Genomic DNA, 16,687 nt, shown 5'->3' with positions numbered 1-16,687 from the left:
TTTTTTCCCCATTTAACTATGTGTGTTGTGGACAAGCTTACCGGAGTCTCAGTCTCAAGAGGTTTTGGCGGCTGGCGGCTTCCTTTTCTCCGGCGGCATTAAGCGGCTTCTCTATCCAGGGGGTCAGATGAATTACTGCTTCCGGCGTAGCATCAGCAGCGTTAACTCCGTAAAAAATATTAATCGCCGATATTGTCTTATGCCCAGCACTAATATATATATATATATATATATATATCCTTCCAGTATGTGCCGGCACTCAAATCTCACAATCAGCATGCTCCGGTGCCAGTTAAAGCAGAATGATAGCGATCCAATTGAAAACGGCACTCGGAGAACATAAACCATATGAAAAAGTTTTGCATTAACGTTTCGGGGCTTGCCGCCCCGAAACGTTAATGCCATGAATTAAAACTTTTTCATATGGTTTATGTTCTCCGAGTGCCGTTTTCAATTGGATCGCTATATATATATATATATATATATATATATATATATATATATATATATATATATATATATTAATATTATATATATATATATATATATATATATATATATATATATATATATATTATTTTTTGCGGGGAGGTCAATATAATATCATAATCATCATTATTTTAAACTAAAATCAATCAGTAACAGTCACCAATTCGGTTATTCTAATAAGAATTATATTGGCACTTGTGATAATAGAATACATAAATTTGATTCAAACAATGCGAAGTATTCGGAGAGTACTGGTCAGTAGCAGGAGTCGGACACACTTTAGTAACTCATTATAAGTATCTATCATTCTGTGTCTGTCACATGCACGGACGTTGAGTGGAGACGGAACCAATGTGCCAGGGAGCAGTTCCTGTGGGGTACGGTGTTTGCGGCGCACCACGCCGACAGAGGCTCGAGCAGACATGGATGATCTGGGCTGTCCACGGTGTAAGACCACTAAATACCGCAACCCTTCCCTGAAGCTGATGGTGAACGTGTGTGGGCACACTCTGTAAGTCTGACCCGTCTTGCCAGTCTGTTGTGTTCCTTGAGGGGGGTGGCTGTGTGTGCCCTGCAGTAGCTCCATGGCGTCTCTATAGCTGGTCACCTTTGTGGATTTCCAGGTGTTACAGAGAAGTCTAGGCAGAGCATGCTGGGACTTGTAGTTCCGTGCTACTTGAGTAAGTACTAGAGGCAATAATAAAGTGGATACTGAGTACAAAGTAAATTAGACTCATAGGGGGAGATTCAGTTGTAATTTGTTGGTGCTCAAAGTAATTTTTCACCCAAAGGAGCTATTCAGTTGTTGCTGTGATTGGGAGTGACTGCTGCGGGAGCCCATTACTAATTGCGAATGCCGTGGTTAAACCTGATTAAACTATTGGGCACCCAGTAGAGACTTTACGACAATTTCCACTAGCCGCCTCAGGAGGGTGCAATAAGAAATCATAGGCGACCACAGCAGTCGTGCCTGATTAAGTAGCTTCATGAGGTGCACATTACGTAAGGTGCATACACACTTACCGATAAAATTAACGACATCGCTCATTTTCACCCTTCCCGAGCAACGCCGTTCACTTTCTCGGCAGCGACGACCGATGTGTGGCACCGCAGGACATTAATGACCCTTGGTGTCGGCAGTGCGTGCATGCTCAATCTGGACTGTCACCCAGGAGCTGCCTGCCCGGCCGCTGCGTGACGTCACTGAGCGACATGAACGGTCATATCGCTCAGTGTGTACGGCAGGTCGCGACCGCCCGGCCCGGGAGGAGAAACACTAGATGACGCCGCATCGTTTACCGTGTATGCACCTTTAGAGCGCCCAAATAAACAATTGCATCTCCCCCATAAGTGTCCATAAGTTAGCCGTGAGTTGCTGTTACAATGGCGTGGGAGACGTCAGTAACAGCACCTCATCTTGCCCTCACGAAGCACAATCTCGCCCTACACTCACAGGTTTTTGTACACTACCCTATTGCCGACATACTGAACATGTCCACATACCACTTACATATAGCCACATGGACGCACAAGGCTAGTCTGTTTCAATTCACCCCATAGTGGACATAATGCTGGAAAATATTTTTTATATGTAAAGTTCATGGTTTCTGTTTCTATTTGGCATGCTGCTCAAGTCTTTCTCACAAGCTTTTATACAGCATCACAAATCTTGTATGTATTATACTTTTATTACAAACTGTAAATCCATATATGTATGTACACCCCTCTTATGTTTGTGGTTTGACGTTAGTGCAATATACTTGTGGTCATATGCCGGACATGTATGTGGGATGACCTATTCAGAATGTCAACAACAGACCTTTCAATGTTAAGCCTAATCTAACCTTAACTCAAAATTGGCTGTCAAAATTATGTGACCGTAGACCATGTCGACAGTCTGAATATCGACAATTTGACTGCATACTTTATTATCACATCAATATGCAGTGCTAAGTTCACATGTATTTGCAATATGGCAGTGTACAATGAGCAACTTACCTATTAGTCTGAAATCCAAGAAAAATCTAGTATATTTCATTACATCAGCGCCAAATTTTAATTTTTGATGTTATTTCCATGTTAGGTTAATTTGGTTATTGCAAATTCTGTAAAAAAAAAAAAAAAAAAACCCTGTCACCTGCTTTCTTACATCACAACTCCCCTTCCTCATGAGTGTGCATGGGCCAGGAAAGCTAAAGGAAAGAAATTACCTGTAATGACTCCGACTGTACTTTTTTTTTTTTTTGTGGTCTGTACTGATTTCTGGCTCTCCAAACTTCCATTGAAAGTATACGAAAAGGGGCGTGGTCACACCACTTTACCCCATGGCTACACCCCCTTTTCGAATTTGTACCGATTTTTTTTCTGTGTAAATTGTTGGAGGGTATGTGACTATATAGTGAAATGTTGTATGACTGTTTAGAAGAGTTCCGGTATTTGACTACAGATGTATTATCATGTAAAACGTGACACGTTTCCTTTGAGTCTTGGCTTTTCAAATGGTGACTTGAATCTTTCATTATTTCATTCTTCTCCGATATAAATTACATAGAGGTCTATTGAATTCAGCGCAAATTGAATAGCGCCAGGAAGGAGATCCCGAAGCAATTCAATGCTGCTATGTCAGAGAATGCCAGTACTCGCTCCTTAAACAGGGGAGGAGGAGGGGTGCGAGCAGAAATCCACTAGTCGGACTTAACTAGCTCCGGGGCCTCCTACCTGGTGCTGTTCAATTTGTGTTGAATTGACTCAACCCCATAGAAGGGTTTGTAAAGAAAGATAGAGATGATTGTGTGGGAGCAGTTGCAGTGACCAGCCAGAGTGAGTGTTTCTTGTGAAATGTGAAGTAGGTACACAGGGTTTAATTCAGAGTTGATCGTAGCCGTGCCCCGCATGTCTGTCTATGCCCCGCCGCACAAGTACAAAAGCATCGCACGGTGGCCATGCTTTTGTACCTGAAGAGTAGCTCCCTGCCAGCGCAGCTCCTGCACGCTGACAGGGAGCTACTCATCGCTCTCGGGGTTGCATGCGGCTGTGTGTGACGTCACGCAGCTGCCGCGCCCCCCCCCCCCCCCTGCACGGTCCAGGCACGTCTGCGTTGCCCGGACCACGCCCCTAAAACGGTGGCCAAGTGCCGCCAGCCCGCCCCCTCCTGCCCAGCGACCACCTCTGCCTGTCAATCAGGCAGAGGCGATCGCAGGGCTGAGACGGCGGTCGGCTGTCTGGCATGTGCCGGCGCATGCGCAGTTCAGACCTGATCTGCTGCTGTGCGAAAACGCACAGCAGCGATTAGGTCTGGATTATGCCCATAGTGCACAGAGTGGTGCAAACAACATTTCATTATTGACAGCAAGATGATTGGAATGACATGAAGAGATGGAGAGGGGCATTTATAGGCATTTATTTTGCAGGAGTGCGTAGACATTTTATCTGTACTATAGGACTTTATTTTGGCAAACTCTAAACTGATGTAGAATAGTCCTGTACTTTTAAAATCGCTAATTTTACACCTTCCAGTTATGTGGCAGCAGAGAAGCGCATTTCAAGGCATCGCACCACTTGCATGATTAACAAGAACCTTAAATGTAGCAGCATTTTCAGAGAAAAACTCTTTAAAAAATATTATTTAACAGGGGCAGTTGTACAGTGGTGAGAGGTTGGACCTTGATGTGACATTTCTATTCTTGTACAGTGCATCTTTCCATATTTTCCTTCTGTCTGCACACCTTCAGCATTTCTAGCTTCTCCTGAGAATACGGCGTCTGCCATGATAAGCGCTGGGCGCAGTCTCTGCATCAGTGCAAAGATGAGGTGTGTCATGCTGAGCATTTCATGCACCTTGTAAATGAGGTCCACTGTGTAGACATTGAAGTGACTGAAGACACCTTGGCCAGTATTTACTAAAAAATCGAGTTTGTCCGATTTGTGTTTTTTTTTTCTAAATCCTAATCCGGGAATTCACTAAGCCCCAATCTCTGCAGTAAGAAACAAAAAATAAGGTTTGTTGGCGCTGGGCAGAACTGTGTAAATGTGAATTGGAATCAGCAGCCACCTGGTAAGGAGGTAGCCAGCCTCCTCAGCAATTAGCAATAGAAAACAAACAAATACCAGGTCGGCGCTTGAAAATCCAATAATACTGCCAAATATAATAAAACAATTTATTTAGCTAGCAAAAAAATATAAAACACAAAAAGAAACATAGAAAAATAAAAACTAATAATGGACCACAATAATATATAACACATAAAACTTGGGTGTAATTACACCTCAGATAATAGCATATATATGCCTATAATAAAAACATATAGGAGTGGGTCACCGGTTTTCACCTATATAGCTTTCAATATACTAGATTCTAAGTTGTTCAGTCTCTCACAGTTCAGAAAGAATATGTCCTCCGGCTAATAACTTCAGCCTCTGTAACCATATATGTAAAGTATAATTTTCCACGTGATGGATATGATATGAAAGAACCGTACGGTTTCAATTACTCACTGAATCGCTGTCCTTGCTTTCCTATGCACGGTGGGTAATGCAAAGCCGCTCTCTATCACCCTTTACACGGGTGAGACATCCGTCGGCGGCGCCCGCAGGGATGGATGTTTTCTTTAACACAGCACAGAGTTGGTAAGCTAAACTGCCGTGTATTATCCCTGATTGGAAATAGCCATGCTCAGCAAGACAGGCTGATGGTGTGAAAAATTGTGAAGAAATGAAGAGTCCGGTCTCTTCACAAGCAGGCTGATTGCCGGCAACAGGTTACAGACAACTTGATATTATAGAACAGCAGGTGTATTTCTCCTGTGAGCACTTGGATGGTCTCGGTGATATTCTCAGTGACCCGTCCGCTCTGTGTCCTCAACGCGTTTCTCCGCACCCCAGGCGGCTTCTTCAAGAGGCAAAGTTTGCCTCTTGAAGAAGCCGCCTGGGGTGCGGAGAAACGCGTTGAGGACACAGAGAGGACGGGTCACTGAGAATATCACCGAGACCATCCAAGTGCTCACAGGAGAAATACACCTGCTGTTCTATAATATCAAGTTGTCTGTAACCTGTTGCCGGCAATCAGCCTGCTTGTGAAGAGACCGGACTCTTCATTTCTTCACAATTTTTCACACCATCAGCCTGTCTTGCTGAGCATGGCTATTTCCAATCAGGGATAATACACGGCAGTTTAGCTTACCAACTCTGTGCTGTGTTAAAGAAAACATCCATCCCTGCGGGCGCCGCCGACGGATGTCTCACCCGTGTAAAGGGTGATAGAGAGCGGCTTTGCATTACCCACCGTGCATAGGAAAGCAAGGACAGCGATTCAGTGAGTAATTGAAACCGTACGGTTCTTTCATATCATATCCATCACGTGGAAAATTATACTTTACATATATGGTTACAGAGGCTGAAGTTATTAGCCGGAGGACATATTCTTTCTGAACTGTGAGAGACTGAACAACTTAGAATCTAGTATATTGAAAGCTATATAGGTGAAAACCGGTGACCCACTCCTATATGTTTTTATTATAGGCATATATATGCTATTATCTGAGGTGTAATTACACCCAAGTTTTATGTGTTATATATTATTGTGGTCCATTATTAGTTTTTATTTTTCTATGTTTCTTTTTGTGTTTTATATTTTTTTGCTAGCCAATCTCTGCAGTGTTTGGACTATTCGTAATGGTTTGAATGACAACGTTCACAAATATGAATGAATAGACCATCGGTCAAACGCGGCTGTTATTTCATAGAATACGGGCATTCACTATTCATTTGTAATTCGTATTTGGGTGTTAGTTTCTGAGTGCTCAAGTGCGGGTCTGTTTTTTTTCGATTCGTTTAAAAAAGCAGCAATAAAATAGACCTGCTTTTTCCAGTCGAGTTTGGATAACCATGCACGGATCAGTGAGATCTGTGCATGGTTATCTATGGGAAAGGGTCTGTTTAGTGTTAAATCTGAAAAAAAAATTGTGTGGGGTCCCCCCTCCTAAGCATAACCAGCCTCGGGCTCTTTGAGCCGGTCCTGGTTGAAAAAATATGGAGAAAAAAATGACAGGGTTACTTTCGGTCAACCGTTGACCGCAAAGTTCCCACCATTGGCTACAATGGAGCGCATAGGCGCTACATTGTATCACTGCCGTGTGCTGCCTGACAGACACTACAGGAGCACACAGCCAATCAGGAGGGTGCCACGACGTGGCGCTCCCTAATTTGGCTGAAGGGACCCTCTTTGACAGGAGTCAGGGGGGGTCCTGGCAGTCGGGGAAAGGGGTCCCATGTGTAAACATGGGACCCCTTTCAGTGCGTGGTCGGGTTTCAGTTTTATTTTTTTGCCAAGTACGTGGATTATTCAAAGGTCGGATTCTTCACTGGATTATGTGAGTATTATTTTTTTCACAGGTACCCCTAGGATTCTACAAGGAGAAGAGGACCGAGCCTCGTGGGAACATAAGTAAGTATGTGTGTATGTTGGTGTGCATGTATGTAATAAAGTTGTACTGTCACGGTGTGTGTGTCCTGTTTTTATTGGGGTATTTTTTTAGTAGTAGTACTACAGGTACCAGCGGGCCTGGTTTTCCACCGCATGCTGGTACTTGTGGTTCTCCAAGTACCAGCTTGCGGGGAAGGCTTGCTGGGACTTGTAGTACTGCTACTAAAAACAATATTCACAAATTCACACAAGGCTATCAAGCCCCCCCATCCGCCGCCCTTGGATGGGGGGGACAGCCTCGGACTTCACCCCTGGACCTTGGGTGGCTGGAGGGGGGGGGACCCCTTGATTGAAGGGGCCCCCACTCCTCCAGGGTACCCCGGCCAGGGGTTACTAGTTGGGGTTTTAATGGCACGGCCGCAGGGACAGATATCAAAGTGTCCCCCGGCTGTGGCATTATCTCCCCAGCTAGTCGAGCCCGGTGCTGGTTTCAGAAATACGGGGGACCCCTACGCTTTTTATCCCCCGTATTTTTGGAACCAGGACCAGGCGCAGAGCCCGGTGCTAGTTGATTAAATATGGGGGAACCCCTGTCATTTTTTTTCTCCATATTTTTTCAACCAGGACCGGCTCAAAGAGCCCGAGGCTGGTTGTGCTTAGGAGGGGGGACCCCACACAATTTTTTTTTCCAGATTTTTTAAGACTTTAATCAACTTTTTAAGGTACACAATGAAGCCCTGCACGGATCTCACAGATCCGGCCGGGATTCCTTGTGTTTTTGCAGGCAGTGTTTTACTCATCACTCCCGTAAAACACTGCCTGATATTACGAATCACATCGACATCGGAAAAAACGATTGTGCAAAACTCAGCAGCTTAGTGAATGATCGTATCAGGATTCAAAAAGTTGCAGTAAAATGCACCCGATACCATTCGAGTTCAAACACCCTTCAAAACGGCCAAAACACGAATCTTTGTAAATACTGGCCCTTGTATCATTACCTTACATTGAGACCTCTTCAGTTTTCATATCGTGATGCGACAAAGCACATCACATGCTTGGCTGTAGTTCAGTTTTCAGTAACTATAAATAATTCATATCTGATGATGTATCCAGGAGCTGGTATAAGCCAGGTTGTTAGTTTAGACTTTTCTCATGTCTCAGCTAAGGTGCAAGTAATGCTGTGGCTCGTTCTGCAGCACGGCATGACAAGTCATCAGTATAAAAAAAGTATATTGTCTGATAGATGGTTTACCTGGTAAATGCAACATGTCTCTCAAGACCGTCATAGTTTACTGTACCAATGTATTCCATAGGTGGTCATGTGAGAAGACTTGGAGGCAGTATGAGACATGGTTAGCAGTAGGAAGTTGAGGCATTAGAAAATGGAGCGTGTGGGAGATGAACATTATTTTGTAAAGTGTAAGCATATTGGTCCAATAGGACATTCAAATAATCATTGCTCAATGACTGTAGGATACAATGCAGCATTCAAGGTGATGAAAACAAAAAGCAGGCTGAGGGTGTGGGGGGGGAGGGGGAAGGGGAGGAAGAGATGGGGGGGTACTTCTTGTAACCACGGCCCTTGCTGTGTAGGGTTTGTATGTTCTCCCTGTACTTACGTGGGTTTCCTCTCCCAAACTCCAAAAATATACAGGTAGGTTAATTTTCCCCAGGTGAAGTAACCCTATTATTTGTGTTTGTACGGGTTTGGTATGATTTGCCGGCATCCCGATAGTCGAAATATCGTCAGAGGGGAGGTAAGACTGTCCTCCGTCACCTACTTCCTAAGCCTTCCCATCCTGCAGCCTAACCATAACTTCCCCCTCAGTGCCTGACCCTCCTTGGGCTGGAGCAGTAACTTTTTTACTGAATAGACTTTGGGGAACATTTATGGCAAGCATGAGGAAAATAAAATACTGTTACACGTAGCTACCATTCAGATCTTTATTCAAAGCTGTGCAAGCTGATTTCAATGGAAAACTCTTCCTCCTTTTGCACCAGTTATTTCTATCAATGTCCTTGTGTCATAAATTTGAATACTGCAAAAACTTTTTATCTTTTGTTATAGCTCAGTGATGGGCAACAGGCAACCCTCCAAGTGTTCGCTTCCAGCCCCCGGAGCCTTCTTGCATTGTTGTCATATTTGCATGTTATAGTGTGTAATGCTTGTTTACAAGGCTCACTGATCCATGCAGATAGATGTCTGTTTAGTTGATTAAAGGTATTCTTTGCCTTAATCAGAGATGGAGTGTGTGCGGCCCTTATGTAGGTTAGAGGACCACCCAGTACAGCCCTCAAAGTGAACCCGGATGCCTTGCACTATTGTAGCTCTTCCTTTCAGCAGAAAAAAAAAAAAAAAAAAAAAAGCTTAACATGGTCTTTCTCTTTTAACACTTTAATGTTAACAGATGATTCAACCATGGCAAGGAAAACTGCAGGAGCAGGGAGATTGATCACCTGCATATGTAACATTATGGGGTCAATTCAATTAAAAACGAGTTTACAAAAGCAAGTTTGTTTCATGAAACTTGCATACAACGGTATGTGAACCCGACAAATGCGAGATTCAATTAGGAATGCCAGTTTGCGGTACCTGCGACTTTTCTCCCAAAAAAAAGCAACCTGGGAAAAGTGCTTGAAAGTGGTTAAACCATCCTGGACCTCAAAAAAGTAACCACTGAGATACAGGACCATACAGAAGGCTAAGTGGCCATAAGGAAATTAGTAGAGGTTATTAAAAGGCGTCAGATGGCTGATTTTGTATAATATATTCATATTCGTTCATTCCCCGGAAGTGTCCACAGGTTATCCACAGAATAATAGTGGGATATGACTGAGCGACAGCGGATTTGCACCAATCAGTCAAAGCTTTCCAGCCACCCAGCATGCAACGGGCCCGTCCATATATCCCGCCCCCTGGCTCAGGCAAATCAGTTTTTTGTTTGGTGTGGCAGGAGCTGGACCACTGTCACAGCAGCCCTAAGCTTTATTATTTTAATTTTATAATCTTACTATTATTTTGAGTGACCTTTCTAAACAGCGTCTTATACGAATATTAGAAAGAGTCGCTCCAACAACTCTCCGCCGGGTCGCAACAGCGCTTACCCACGAGTACAGTGCTGTTTCGGCGGGCGTCTGTGTCGGATATACCAGTAGGTCCATCAGACGTTACCAGGCTGTGGCCGGAGCACGGGGAGAAGGTAAGGCATCGGTTCCGCTTAGAAGAGGAATACGGACACAGCCGCACTGTTTTGGGAGGAGACTACCAAACAGTAGTTGACGCACCGCCACTACGGGTTCTCCAGCGCTATGCCTTAGGGATCATAGGCTCCAGGAATAGCATGAGGCCACGATCCCTAGGGTTGATGTCAGACGCTCTCCTGGTCGCCCCTCCCCCCGTTTCATGACCAGTTTCCGTTGAGTCTCCCGCCATGAACTGTTTCCTCGCTTCCGTCTCAGACGCTACCACGAGGGGACTCAGTGGCAGCATATGCGGCTGTGTGACCAGTGCATCTGTGTTCACTGATTGCTACCACGAGGGGACCTGGTCGCAGCATAGGCAGCTGTGTGACCGGTGCGTCTGTGTTCACTGAGCGCTACCACGAGGGGATCCGGTTGCAACATAGGCGGCTGTGTGACCGGAGTGTCTGTGTTCACTAGGTTCAGGGAGTGGCAGTGTACACTAGTAGCGTCTTGATCCACTCAGCGTTCGCTAATGTATGATCGATCTTGGAAGCGGGGTGAGTCTCCCTGTATCCCACTCTGAGTACGGGTAATACAGCACTAAATCTCTGTCTACCTTGCATATGAGTCTGTATACCATTACTGTTTCTTTCGCAATGCGTCTGAATACGTTAGATCTGTTAAACATGATTCAGTAAATCTGTTCTCCTACATACTTAATATTATTGTAGTTGATGATGTACTCATATTGCTCATTATACTAATGTATAACGTGACTGACTGCTAGTATGATGCTGACTTTACTATGTTTGTCAGTTTGTTTTGCAGATCCTCAATGCTGGTGCATGAGTAGGGTCGGATGGATATCATTTTAAAGAAAAAAGGTTAAAGTGATTACAGCCACAAAATTGTGTAGTACACTGTGGAAGATCTGATTATTTATCATGTATTAGAGCAGCAATGGTGAGGACACTCGTACCTTGTTTGTTTTGAAAAGCTGTATTATCCTCTTATGATCTGGTTCAGGTTGGCTTGTATGCATAATGTTTTAGCTTTGCAAGGATACAAGGCGTATGCAGGTACAAATGTATCCACCTTGGGCTATCTTTGCACAAGCTTTATCCAATAAGTTAAATGGATAATCCCCCCAAAAATCCTGTACCAGGGATAGGGTTACACTATTAGCCCTTACAAGCAGCAGCAGCAGCTTCTCAGAACCAGTGGTAAGTAAACCTTCACCCTCACAGGATACACATTGTTTAGATTCATCTGAAGATGAAAACCCAATTTATTCGACTTCATCGTATGAAAAAGAGGTAGGTCTCAGCTCTGGAATATAGCTGAGTTAATTAAAGCAACAAAGCCATCTTATCCTTAGAGGATACAGCAGAGCCGGTGTTAAAAACCAAGGCACCTGTGTTTAAACATCCCAAAATACTGCGTTTCCAGGGTCAGATCAGCTGACGAAAATCATGGAAGAGGCTTGGGATACGCCCAATAAGAATTTGGAATTCCTAAGAAATGGAATTCCAATGATCCGCTTCCAGCTGGGGATTGTTTAAAAAAGGTGAGGTGGCTCCTAAAGTAGATACGAATAATCTATTAGCTTTGTTTTCAACATCACAGTCCTGTCTAGGGCAGTCATGAGGCCAAGCCTTGGCTTCGGCTTGAATGGCAAAGGCAGTGGTTGCCTGGGCTGATGCAAGGGAAGGAGATTTTTCAGTAGAGCAAGAATCTCATATGGCTCATATAAAAAAACTGCAATGTTCCTGGGAGCATTGGATATGGGCAAAATTTTACTCCAGGGCATCAGCCCTAACTATACCTGCTCGTAGAGCAGTTTAGCTGGGTACGTGGAAGCTGATTCAGAATATAGGAAGGTTTGGAATCATTGTCTTTTTCTGAAAATATTCTTTTTGGTAAGAATTGTCAGATATTCTGGAGTCAGAAGCAGACTCCAAGAAGGCAGGTTCCTTCCACATACAGTTCAAACCTAAAAGTTCTGCATTTCGGCCCTTTTTGGTATCTAACAAGTCGGAGACTAGGAAAGCATTGGGCTATCAGAAGACTACAGTGTTGGGCCTGGTTAGTACTCGGATGGGAGACCATCAGGGAATACCAGGTGCTGTAGAAAAATTAAACCATCAGTCTGATGGGTTGGGCTCCGCCTGGGAGACCCCAGGTTGGGGGACCGACTTCCTCAAGTCACACAGATCTGGCACGGCATCTCAAGCTATGCTTTCGTGTTCAAGACAGCCTGTCACGGCTAGAAACGATGGCCATGGCTTTGCAAGAAGCAGGTCACAAATTGCTTCGGTCAGGAATAGTCATTCCAGTTCCTCTGGCAAACAAGGACAAGGTTTTACTTCAACATGGTTTGAGTCGGAAGCCAAATGGGTCATTTCGGCTCATGTGCAATCCTAAAATGCGGAGCAAATGCATTGGGAAACATGGAATCGTTATGTTCCCTATGTGTGGCATGGAGCCAGGGGTTTTTATGGTATCTCTGGATATACAGGAGGCTTACCTACATGTTCCTAGACCACGGCCCATCAGTGTTATCCAATGTTTGCTATCCTCCAGACAGCATTTTCAGTTCTAGGCCTTACCCTTTGGGTTAGCCACAGTCCCCAGAGTATTTACCAGGAATATGGGGGTAATAATACCTTATCTCCGCCAGCAGGGGTTACGTTTTTCCCATACCTGGACGATCTTTTAATCCTGGCACAGTCACAGAGATTGCTCTTTGTCATCTGCAACAACGCAATAACGTGTTTGCAGGGGCAAGTGACTCATAACGTGGGGAAAATCGTCTCCAGTTTCGTCACATCGTATGACTCACTTGGGGGCTGTACTGGATCACGTCTGCAGAGAGTAATTTTTTACCTCTCAACAAGATATCCAGGGTTCACTATAGGATTCTGGACTCGCCACACAGTCAACGGTATCCATTCACGCAGCAATGCGGGGATGGGTTTGATGGTATCTGCATCGACCGACAGGAGGGAGTATGCACAATTCCACTCTAGGTCTCTGCAGCGTCTGATTCTTACCAAGTAGAATCTACAGTCACACCAGACTGGATATGCCCACATTTCATAGGATAATGGAAGAACAGCAGTGTGTGCCTGGTTGGTACCTGGAGGGACCAGCTAGGAATACAAGGTGTTGTAAGTATTAATGGATTGTATTCAGATAATAAAGACGGACTATGGTACTTACGATAAAAGTAAGAAGGTTGTTAGCCTGGTGGCTACAGACATCCCAGCTGGACAAAGGGAAATTCTTTTGATATCAGATTGGGAAGATTCTGACAGTAGGATCAGTGTCGGGAAGATTGTGTTCCCAGAGAGCTGTCTATCAATAAAGGTTGAAACCTCAGGCCATATACAGGTAACCAGTGTAGGCACGGGACAGTCTTCAGTGAAAACCAGTCCAGTTCCGCTCAGACAAAGCAACGGCAGTAGTTTACCTCAACATCAGGGAGGAACTCTCAGCCGAAAAGTGATGAAGAAGGTAAATCACATACCTAGGGTGCAGGCTGGTTAGCTCAGTTGGTAGAGTGCTGGTCTTTCACCAACAAAGTAAGCCTGTCATAGGTTTGATTTCCAAGCTAAGTTGGTTGATAGGACTTCATCATTCAACCTTGTCCGCCATTCTCATTCCGGGATTCCTAAACGGGGACACATACTTTCTCAAGTCGACACACTATTCACGGAAGTAAATGGGCGCTACACCCAGAGATCTTCCAGACTCTAGCAAACAAGACGTGCTTGCTAGAGATATATCTCATAGCGTCTTGGTTGAATAACAAAGTGCTCGCATATGGGTCACGAACAAAGGATCCCAGGGCGATCGTTGTGGATACCTTATCGGTGAGATAGGACCTTCATCTGGAGGATGACTTTTCCTCTAATTATTCTATTACCCAGGGTAGTGAGAGAGTTTAAACAGGAAGACAAGCAGAGAATGGCAGTGGATGCTCTACTAGGTCAAGAGATTACTTTCAAACAGTGTTCAGAGCAAGGAAACCTTCCTTAGCTCGCATTTATCACCAAATATGGCAAGCCTATATTAATTGATAACGGTATTTCTCCTAAGTCCACAGGGATCCAACTCTGACGCACCTGATTTGAGGATCATTTTTACTCACTAACCTCTTCCTTCTTGTATGGAAGAGTGTGCATGTGTGTTCTTCTCGCCTGATTAGGGTTCTACATGATGCTCCTGCCTTCTGCTTTGGAATACAACTGATCTGCCTGAGCCAGGGGGTGGGGATATATGGACGGACCCGTTGCATGCTGGGAGGGCGGAAAGCTTTGACTGATTGGTGCAAATCCGCTGTCGCTCCATCATATCTCATTGTTATCCTGTGGAACCTGTGGACTTAGGAGAAATACCGTTATCAACAGTAAGTTCTTACCATAACGTGCGTGTGTGTCCGGCACTCACATAACCTGAGGTAGCTTGATCCGGTGCCAGCATAGACAGTACGTAGAAGTTTCCCCCAGGATGCGGCACTCGGGATACGGTCTCAGAAATCAATAATGGCAGCAATCCTTAATTTTCAACGTTTCAGTTTATCAACTGTTTTCAAGAGCATAAAACCAATCGCAATCTTACCTTAATATACCTTCACCATCACCCTGTGTACCGGAGCAGCTGCCGCTGTCTCCAAACAGTCCGTGACCGATGACGTCAACACGCCTCCGTCGCGTCAAGTGACATCATTACACCGCACACCACGTGAAAGCCACCACCGCATCTGTTGCCAAGCAACCGTATACAACATTAGGTTCAGCAATTGTTCAAACAAACGAATACATCAATCTCTAAATATACTGTACATCATATATGGGGATAGCATATAGGGCTTTCTACTCAAAGCCCATATATTGATTAAGCATAAATAATCACAGCAGGAAATGGCTTTTATTGGGGGGTATTGGTGAGCTATAATTAGTTTTAACGAGAATATCTCGGAAATTTCTTCTTCTGTGAAAAAAAGCATCCATTATCCACTTTGAGATACAGGATGATTGACCAAGTCCCCCTGAACAGTCGGGGAGGTAATCGCAATAAAGCACTTCTGCGAAGGGAAACCTACTGGATCTCAAAGTTGGATGTTGTTGTTCCTCGGGGTCTTAATGAATCAGTTTCATTTACTTGTTTCCTATAATGATAGTGTATGATATCGGAGTGTTCACAGACATGAGGTCCCTCTTGATGCGTTTCATTTCAGGTGTGATGCACTGTATATTTTATCTATCCAATAGTGACCTAGTGCATTATTCAAATACGGATGGACATAATAATGATGGTACTAATTATCTTATCCGGATGTTCTTTGTGATATTCTATTTTAATTTTTTCATTCGTTCTTTATTTTTTTCATTCTTTATTTTTTAGTGATATGTGTCCGAACTGATATGTGGGCCATTTGTATTGGTTAGGGTGTGTACTGACATAGATTGTTATATCGTTTGAATTGATCATCCAGCTAAAGGACTTTTAAGTCCAATATGACCATGTTGATGCAGCTATTCGTGAGCATGTGTACCTGCTGTGATTATTTATGCTTAATAAATATATGGGCTTTGAGTAGAATGCCCTATATGCTATCCCCATATATGATGTACAGTATATGTAGATTGATGTATTCGTTCGTTTGAACAATTGCTGAACCTAATGTTGTATACGGTTGCTTGGCAACAGATGCATTGGTGGCTTTCACGTGGTGTGTGGCGTAATGATGTCACTTGACACGATGGAGGCGTGTTGACGTCATCGGTCACGGACTGTTTGGAGACAGCGACAGCTGCTCCGGTTCACAGGGTGATGGTGAAGGTATATTAAGGTAAGATTGCGATTGATGTTTTATGCTCTTGAAAACAGTTGATAAACTGAAACGTTGAAAATTAAGGTTTGCTGCCATTATCGCTTTCTGTGACCGTATTCTGAGTGCCACATCCTGGGTGAAATATATATATATATATATATATATATATATATATATATATATATATATATATATATATTATAATATAATTTTTTATCTGTCAATAAAACATATAGTGGGGGCGCTCCATAGTGCATAAACTTTTTTTATTTTAAAAACAAACACGAGTCAGCCGCAGGGATTTCAATGCGTCACTCGACTCCGCCTTAAGGCTGACTGAGCAAGTTGTTACGGACGTGTGTAATCCTGCCCGTAAGCTCCAGGGGAAATTGCCGCCGGCGGGTGGTGGATTCTAACACGATTTGGTTCAATCCTTGTTCCAGTTCCGTTTGGGTTTTTTGTGGAATCATATGGTAACCAGCCCACCCTGGTTGCCTTCCGGTACGAGTGTAATAGCTACATTTGTTGTAAAGCACCTTCGTGTTTGTTTTTAAAATAAAAAAAGTTTATGCACTATGGAGCGCCCCATCTATATGTTTTATTGACAGATATCTATCTTCGTGGGAGTTCGGACTGATTAAGGGGAGCAGCGATCCTGAATTATCCAAGGAGGATCTAGTGCTTTGAACACTTACATAGTGACTTGTGATTCCACTTACATATTCATATAAAAATCCTGTGTTCCATGCTAA

General features: G+C 43.9%; 1 protein-coding gene across 3 annotated transcripts in view; it reads left to right on the top strand.

The window, feature by feature from the left end:
- Positions 1–797: 797 nt before the first annotated feature.
- Positions 798–16,687, top strand: part of MNAT1 (MNAT1 component of CDK activating kinase) — a 432,825-nt gene continuing 416,935 nt past the window's right edge. Inside the window, exon 1 of one of the 3 annotated variants that reach the window (XM_063947709.1) lies at positions 798–1,000. In XM_063947709.1, the coding sequence (XP_063803779.1) occupies positions 912–1,000 (89 nt within the window). In that variant the 5' untranslated portion in view covers positions 798–911. The remainder of the gene's footprint in view (positions 1,001–16,687) is intronic. The other 2 variants (XM_063947711.1, XM_063947710.1) reach the window with 2 other exon arrangements.

The sequence above is a fragment of the Pseudophryne corroboree genome, chromosome 12, assembly GCF_028390025.1.
Source record: "Pseudophryne corroboree isolate aPseCor3 chromosome 12, aPseCor3.hap2, whole genome shotgun sequence".
Lineage (NCBI taxonomy): Eukaryota > Metazoa > Chordata > Amphibia > Anura > Myobatrachidae > Pseudophryne > Pseudophryne corroboree.
This window is presented reverse-complemented; position numbering and strand designations above follow the sequence as displayed.